Genomic DNA, 9295 nt, shown 5'->3' on the forward strand with positions numbered 1-9295 from the left:
CATGATTTTAGGTCAGTTTCTTAATATTATGAAGAACATGAACATGAAATTAATATTTATCATGCCATTGCTAACTAAGGCGTGTATCCCCATAGTGGGAAAAATAGATGAGCACATGTCCAGACTCCAGACTAGAACACTGTATAGTGTGGCACAGCTATATCCAATTCTGTATAACTGGCTTTATATTAATATTAATTTTTTTATAATATAAAGCCAGGTCTGGACATGTGCTCATCTATTTTCCCCACACGAGGGATAGAAGCCTTAGTTAGCAATATCTACACAGTAATTTCTTATTTAATGCCTTTTTAAAAAATATTATATGCAGTTAAACAGCATTTTTGTGCCCAGCCCCCATGCGGTGCTGCAGTACTAACCTGCTGTGTCGTCTTCTCTGTCTGCTTCAGCCACTCCGTGTCACAGCCTAGTCATCTGCTCCATTCTGAACTCTTCTCCCGCTGATTGGCCGATGAATGATTGACAGGCTTCCTCACCAGTCACTCCTGACTGGTGAGGAAGCCTGTCAATCATGCAATCCGCCCATCAGTGGGAGGAGAGGCCAAAATGGAGCAGATGACCGAGGACTTGGAGGCGGAGTTTACTTTCGGCGGTTCGCCCGTGGAGGAGGCCATCTTGTTTCATTGAAGACGCTATGGAGGTCCTGTGTGCGGCGGTTTTGGGTCCTTGAAGATGGCGGACGCGGCACAGGTACTCGTTTTTTGTATCGGAGTATTTGTACGACTACTCATGAAAATACTCGGTATCGCCGCGGATACCGATGCTTGTATCGGTGTCGGAGCATCCCTAGTATTTACACTAAGAAAAATATTTTCAAATCAAGTGTTAACATTTTAAAGTAGAAGTCCTTAGTGGGAAATCCTCTACCACCTACACGTACATCCAGCCTTAAAGTTTACAGAATTTACACCTTGGCAACACTGTATTATGTATAAAATGGTGTATGGAAAGTAAGCACCTCTTGTTGCATTTTTTGACAAGTGCTGCTTCACACCTCCCCATTTCTGGCCAAAAGCAATGGGGAGCTAGGCAATGCCACAGGGGGCAATTGCTTCAGCAGCTTATTGAATAACCCCTTTTAATGTTCTTTTTGTATGGGAGAAGTAGCCTGTAATGGGTGAGTTTTGGAAACATCTATTCTGCAGTACAGATAAGCAAAAGTTGTTCCCAGATCACCAACAAAGTGCCTGTATGTAAGATTAAAGACTTTGTAGTTCCTCGCCTCCCAACAGTCCCAAATACCACAAAACCGTCGCAGTATTTTAATACAATCCATGTGTCCCACATATCCGGGCTATGTCCCACTACCAGTTGGGTGCTGGAACTCTCATTTTAGCACCCAGCTTTGGCTCCTTTGCTGCCCTTTCAGATGGAGTGATATGATGTGAGCACTGTAGTTTTGGCAGAGTTAGCCAGTAACATGGAACACAGATTATGGACAGTTAAGTAATCCACTGTACAACAATGTATATGCCCTAACTGACATCAAAAACCCTTCACTTACCTCACTAAACTCCATTGTCCCCCCTCCACCCACTGAGTACCATTGTCCCTATCTCTTCAACCACAGAGCATCAGTGCCCCCTCTCCGTCCACAGAGTACTTGGAGCCCCTCTACCCCTTCACAGAGTACCAGTGTCTCTCCCACCAATGAGCATTTTCTTCCTCCTACTAACCACCAGCTCTGGGCAGTTTTTCCACCTCCCATCCACTGACACCAGATATTTTTCCTCCCGGTGACTACAGATACCAGTAGAGCTGCAGCTAACGATTTCAAAATTGTTTAGTTAGCCGATTATTGAGTTTGATTAATCGGTTAATCAGATAAAAAATAAAATACATTTTCAAAAATGGCTCCAGTGATGGGTCTACTGGTTTGTATTGAGATTGTAGTCCATCACAGGAGCAATTTTGGAGCGGTGGAAGTAAATAAGAAAAAAAAAAGGGTGGTGTGCAATATAGTGAAATGAAAAGTGTAAAATTATATAGCAATGAATGCAGAATGGCACCAGCTATAGAGGACTACAAAACCCAGCAATAGTACATTATACAGCACAATACAGAATACCACCAGCTATAGAGGAATAAAACAAATCCCAGCAATAGTACATTTATAGTTGGTGGTATTCTGCATTGCGCTGTATAATGTACTATTGCTGGGTGAAGAACAAAAGAAAGCGCCAAAAGGACCACTCCACTAAAGGGTTAACATGCAGGAGTGTTATAGGTCGCTGCCCCACTTCAGCCAGGGAAACTGTGATATCTGAGAAGGAAACAAAAACAAGGGGTGCCTACCCTAGTGTAGATAGTTTTTAATGGAAGATGGCAAAAGTAAAAATAATACTTGCAAAAGTAGAACACAACAAGCTTATAAATAGCCAAGGAATGGTATAAGATAGATAAGAGCTGCACAAATGGTCCTGTGTATCAGCACAGAGTGCCTGCATTTGTAGCCCTTTATAGCTAGTGGTATTCGGCATTGCACCACTGTATAATGAACTATTGCTGGGATTTGTTGTACTCCTCTATAGCTGGTGGTATTCCGCATTGCGCTTTATTATTGCTGGGATTTGTAGTCCTCTATACAGCGCAATGCAGAATACCACCAGCTATATAAGAATACAACAAATCCCAGCAATACATTATACATACAGTGTATAATGTATTGCTGGAATTTGTATTCCTCTATAGCTGATGGTACATTGTGCTGTATAATATGCAGCACAATGTACCATCAGCTATAGAGGAATACAAATCCCAGCAATACATTATAGAGCACCATGTGTGGGAAAGTGCAGGCTTACCTGAGCAGTGTTCCAGCAACTTGCTTCTGAGATCAGACCTGTCTATCGGCGATTGTCATCCCCCCACACACTTGCTCCTCCTTACTTCTTCTCCCCGCGTACCTGTGCCGATCGTGGGTGTGGGAGGGTGGTTAGGGTGAGGCGGGGAGGAGGTGCGGCGTGTGGAGCGTAGATGCGGGCGGGTCTGGCAGCGGCGAGCTGCATGTTTTGATGTTGGGAGGTGTGGTAGCTCTGTGTTGATACATGCAACTTCTTAAGAGTCATGTTTCCAGAAGTAACATATGGGGTTTCAGTAGGCTGTTTTACTGTTCCTGTGATTATTATCTGCCTCAAATGATTTCCTGCATGAGTTTTCTTACTGCTCTTAAATTGGACTTGTGCATATTTGCATGACTGTTATAGGTCCAACAGATTTCAAGCTCCATTGTGGATAGAGAATGATGTGATTGGTTTTCTGTAAAGTGTTGCTGAATAGGTCAGCGCTCTATAAATGAGTAAAATAAATACATCTGCATCTGCATTCACACACTGAAGTGGAGCTTTCATGAGCTATAATCAGACTTTCTTCTCCCATACCAGTTTTGTTGTTCACATTTCCCAGTGGTAGCAAAATTTAGGCAGGTGTTTATTAGCACAAATTAAGCAATCAGTTACTGTATGCTCTACCGTCATGACTAACACAAATGTATAAACCCTAAAGTTACCACTGATTGCTTGGCAGATCCAATTAAACACCTGCTCAGGCCTAGTTCAGCAAATCATTAAAATAATTAAATCCATAAAAAGAATTTGAAATCTTTAAATTTTGCTGCATTATTTTCTCATCCCTCAAACCTTTGCAGACATGTTGTGTTTCAATGAACATTATGTTCTTTACATATTTTAATTCCACTGTGGAGAACTCATGTTAATGTTTAGTTACTGTTTTTTGAGAAATACTGTTACATGTTTGTTATTCAATTTTGTTTCTCAGATCACAATTTGAGTATCTTTTGCATAATAAAGTGCATAGGCTACATGATATTTTCCAGTAGTAAAATAAATTAATAATAAAGAGTAAAGAGCCATATCCAAGGGAAGAGTTGTCTCAGACAGTACGCTTTAACACATAACCAGTTAGATTTTTCTTTTAGGAAAGGGAGAATCTGATTGATATTGGAGCAACAAGGACTACCTGAGAAAATCAATCCCTGATAAATGAGGCTCAAAGTTATACCCTCTGTGAAATCAAAGCCATAATTTTTGTGTTGCAGTTTGTGCCAGTTGTTCCGTTACACTATGCTACACTAAAAAAATGACAAAAGCACCATGTATCATGTACCTTTATGCGTTACAGCTAGTAATCTGGTAAAACATCCATGCTGACTTGATATAGTATATACTGAATAGCCATTATTGTCAATTGAATCTAGTATTTGAATTAAAGCCCCTCCAGTTAGATGATTTTACCCGGTAAAGTATACATTTTTAAAGGAGAACTATGGGGAGAGTGCAATGCACTCATCCCCATAGTTAGAGCTGATGTGTGACACTGCAGCTCTATAGATCTAGAACTGAGCAATCACAAACCACTGATCTCTCAGTTCATGATCTTCTCCCTGTAAAGAGTGTTGACTGTCAGTCACCTCTCTCCGCAGGGATTCCCCTCTCCGTTCCTCCAGTGCTCATTTCAGGGACAGACAGGGGAGGGGGCGGGCACAGCTGGCTTTGGTTCCAGAGAGGCAAAGCCAGCTGTCAATCAGGCAGTGGGGTGGATTCCAACAATATTGTTAGGATCTTTCCTGGCTGCAGAATGGCTCTGCGCTGTCAACATATAGTAAGCAGTAGCTCACTATTTGCTGAGTTTTGGGTCACAGGAGTACATTAGTAAATGTCGTCCTGTGACCCAAAAGAGAACTAATGTCAAAAAAGGTTTAGCCATAGTTCTCTTTTAAAGATGTGCACCAGTTCCACGGGCACATCCTGGTCAGTGGCAGATTTTACAAGTTGCATTGCACACAGAGTGGGGCCAGCCATCAATCTGATCTGTGGGGCTGGGCTGTTGGTTTGGCATTTGGGTCCAGTTGTAAGTATCAGGAGTGCAGACAGTGGCAGGAATACTGAAATTAAGAGCAAGGCACAGCAGAATTCTGTAGTCTGCACTTACAAATCCCAACCTGCACCCCTATTGCTGAGATATACAATTTAATAGTTTTTTATCCTATTTTACCATGCAAAAAGTTTCACTTACTTGTGTGATTCTAGATATGCGTGATTCTTTGTTATGTACTTTTTGTGCCTTTAAGGCCTTACATACTGTATATCTCATTATTGGACAATATTGCGCCTAGGTGCTTCAGGGGGTCAAAAGTCCCAAACACCTGCTCTAATTGGAGGTAAATGAAGATCAATACTTAATGAATATAGCACTAATATTTAAATTTAATTCAGAGGAAACTAATAAACTGCACCCTGAAGAATGCACATTGAAAAAGCTAAACCCCCCCCCTAAATGTGTGATGGAGATGTCTTTAGAATTTCTCTGAGCCACCAAACTTGGTAAAAGTAAAAACTATTTTTATTACAATCCAAGAAACACGTGTAATGTACAAATGTACGTATGATTTGATTCATATGTACATATGTACAATACATGTATAATACTATTGATTGTGCCCCGCACAGGCATTGGGATTGCAATAAAAAATGTTTTATTTTCACCAATATTGGTGGCTCTGAGAAATTGTAAAGACATGTCCATTACCCATTTAGGGGGGTTTTAGCTTTTTCATATCTCATTATTGGCACTCCCACAGATTAGAGGAGAACCACACTTAATAGATTCCCCTTGATGTTGCACATTCATTTCACATATATTCACATACATTTGCATGTGTATGCAACTCTTGCTGTTGATAGGTTGTCTTTATCTTTGCAAGTATAAGCCAGTTGAAAGTAACTAAAACTGCTTGAAAAATGCAGTGTATATGACTAGAATTAGAGTTTACCTCGTAGCATACACTTCATTACTGGAAGAATTAAGCCCAGTGTCTGTTTTCTCAGTCATACTTTATTTCTATTTCTATAAATGTAATAACAAAGCAACGTGTATGGTGAGTGAAAGCTGTGGTTCTATAATGTAGCAAGGATACAGTATGATTGCTGGATTAAAAATAAGACTCAACTAATCACAAATCTATAGGTGGGTGGGTAATGTTCAACGAAACTGCCGATACGTAAAAGATGAGTAGCTACTCAAGTCACTGGTGAACTGGTAAAGGGCTCATTGGTACCCTTGTATTTTCGTCGACAAAAAAAACAGTGTAAAAATGATTTCAGTTTTGTTGGTATCATTCTATCTCCAAATTTGACAAAACCTTGGCTGAAGCTCAGGTTATTTAAATCTTATTGTCAATGGGAAGCATAAAATATTGCTGTCATTGACTAAACAAATAAAGCAGAATGTATTTTATCCAAAGATATAGGGGTTTATTTACTAAAGGCAGTTAGGCTTTTCACTTTGCAAGGGGATTATTTCATTAGCTTAGTAAATATGGTGAATATTTACTTTGCAAAGAATATCCAATTATGCACAAGGAAGAAAACATGAGGCTGTTACTGATTAAAATGTTCGTGTTCGATTAATCGAAATGTTTTTAAATCGATTAATTAATTAATTTTGATTAATTATAACGCACATACAGATCCAACTACATTGGCCTATACACATACAGCACAGCAGTGAAGTAATAAAATGAACTAGGATCACAGTAATCCAACACGTTATTAATCTCAGGTGCCCCACTCAATATGGTTGCCGCTTGAGTGGGACAACTCAGAATAAATACGTGCTGGATTAGTGTGATCCTAGTTCATTTTATTACTTCATTGCTGTGCTGTATGTGTATAGGCCAATGCTTACTTCAGAAATAATAATGCTATTAATCATAAATTTTCATATCCTCCTATTTTATTATACTATTAAATAGTGTCACGCTGGGCTCCCTATAGAGTAAATCTATTTCCTCAATAATTTATCACTCAAGGCATACCGCTGTTCCACATTCCTTCAAAAAACTTCTGCTACGTGCCGCCAGGGAAGCTGTGATTGGCTGGAAGTGACAATGACTGAAGTTGAAATACCATTGGGCACTTTCCTTGAGAAGATCAAATATCTTTTATGGGCTCATTCCATCATGCGGTGCATAAGAATAATTATGATGCGCAAAGTGCATTAACCCCTGGCAACCGCCACATTCTGGTCTATTGGATTACATGAGGCAAATTCTTACTTGTTGATAGAAGTTCCTATACTTTGTTCTTATCAAAGAGTTTGTCCCCCTTTCCCGTGCTCCCCTTCCCTGTCTGGAGACCCCTGCACTGTGTGTATTTTGCTTTTTTTATAGTTACCTTTTCCTTGTGTCTTCAGGCCAGTCATGACATAAGCGATGTCCTCTTGCTCTTCAAAATTTCCCCAGCCATGGGTAGACCTCACGATCACGAGTGGCACTGAGTGGCACACAAGTGCAGCCGGTCCAAGTGGCTCCGTCTGCTAACGAAGGGAAGGGGGGAGGAGTCAGGGGACGTCACGGACATCAGCGTCACCGGACTCCTCCCCCCTTCCCTTCGTTAGCCGTCACAGACATCGACCTCACCAGACTCCTCCCCCCTTCCCTTTGTTAGCCCACGGAGCCACTTGGGGAAGGGGGAGGAGTCCGGTGACGTCGATGTCCGTGACGTCAGCGGATCTCCAACGGAACTCCCGGAAGACCCGGAAGCCAGCGGAGAGGTGAGTACCGATCAAAAAAAATGTAATCGATCAAAGAAATTAACGATTAATCGAGGAATTAATCGTTAATTTTGGGTTGAGTGTTTTGTAGCTTGGGTTGAGTGTTTTGTAGCTTGCATTTTGTTTTGGCCAATTGTAACTTGTAGATTTGCAGGGGTACACCAGAGTTCTATATGCAGTCAAATTCATTCAGCTGTTTTTTTTTTTGCTTAGTGGCCCTAAAAATGTATTCTGCTTGCTAAACAAATATGTGATATGAAATTGAATTGAATTGAATATAATTTAATTGTGTTTGTTTCTTGTCTGACTTAATTCATTTTATGACCTTTAAAAATTAATTTTAGAAATGTAATAGTCATTTGTACTACACACTATGAATTATGAGTTTAATTGTTTTAATCAGAAAATGGGTTTGAATATTAAAATGAACATTAAGCTTTTAAAATATGATTTTTTTTTTAAAGAAGGCTTTTAGAAACTCTATAGTTTGTTGAAAACTGCTAAAATTACCTTTTATTTAGTACTGTATAAACAGGGTATGTAATGTATTATCATATATTTTGTGCTGCAATATAAAAAAATATGGGTTAACTATTATTAGTGTTCTTTTTTAATGTATTGTCTTTCCTACTAAATGAAGGAAGAAGATGCCATTCCATCATGTGACTGCTGGCTTGTTGTACAAAGGGAATAACTACTTGAACCGATCACTTTCCACAGGAAGTGATAGCGAGCAGCTTGCCAACATCTCAGTGGAAGAACTAGATGGTAAGGTTAATATTGTTTATTGGCAGTGATGCCTCACAAATTCACATTCAGTGTACTTTTCTTAGATGCTATACCTATTTTTACAAAATAAGCATGTATTTTCTTGTGGTAGGCAAGTGCATCCTTAAATAGTGACATTACTGGTTTTAGACTTTGGATAGCTGTATTGGAATTAATACACATGGGTCTATTCACTAAGCTGCCGAAGGATCTAGCCGTAGCTTCGGCTGATCCTTCGGCTAGCTTCGGCCCCAGGACCCCTTCGGTTCAGTAGCCCGTACAGCTCCCGAAGTTGGCCGAGCGGCCCAGTCAAGCCGAAGGTATATGCCTCGGCTCGAATGAGCCATGGTGGAAGCCGAAGCTGGCAGAATGGCCGGCCATTGGCCGCCCGACAGCCTGCTTCTGACAGCAGGGCGGAGCCAACCGTCATCTTACGGCTGGCTCTGGCCACTTTCAGAGAGATCAGCGTCCCTGGTTACCTGCTAACCAGGGACGCTGTCATTACACACTGAGAGCGGCCTCTTCGTGTTCTCAGTGTGTAATGAAAGATGGCGTTCCTGGTTACCTCGTAACCAGGAACACCATCTGTCATTATTCTCCCGGACGCTCTGGAAGTCTAATACGACTCCCGGCCGCCCGGGAGAGAAACACTTTCTCCCGTCAGAATAAAAAAAAATCACCATAGGAATGCATAGCTAGATTCCTATTGGCTATTTCAATTTGCACTAGCCAATAGCAAACTAGCTATTGCACCCGCACACTGCTGCTGTCAATCAGCAGAGGGGGACCTGCAGTTCTCCATCAGGTCCCCCTCTGGTGATTGACAGCAGCAGAGGGCGGGTGTATTAGCTAGTTTTCTATTGGCTATTGCAAAGTGAAATAGCCAATAGGAATCTAGCTATGCATTCCTATGGTGATTATATTTCTTTTTTTA

General features: G+C 40.8%; 1 protein-coding gene across 1 annotated transcript in view; it reads left to right on the plus strand.

Annotated features, from left to right (window-relative positions):
- The window catches only part of CALN1 (calneuron 1), a 239507-nt gene that overhangs the window by 78303 nt on the left and 151909 nt on the right, over positions 1-9295 (plus strand). Inside the window, exon 2 of the mRNA XM_018563828.1 lies at positions 8234-8361. Coding sequence (XP_018419330.1) covers positions 8234-8361 — 128 coding nt within the window. The remainder of the gene's footprint in view (positions 1-8233; positions 8362-9295) is intronic.

The sequence above is a fragment of the Nanorana parkeri genome, unplaced genomic scaffold (assembly GCF_000935625.1).
Source record: "Nanorana parkeri isolate BGI_ZX_2015 unplaced genomic scaffold, ASM93562v1 scaffold702, whole genome shotgun sequence".
In the NCBI taxonomy this organism is placed as follows: Eukaryota; Metazoa; Chordata; class Amphibia; order Anura; family Dicroglossidae; genus Nanorana; species Nanorana parkeri.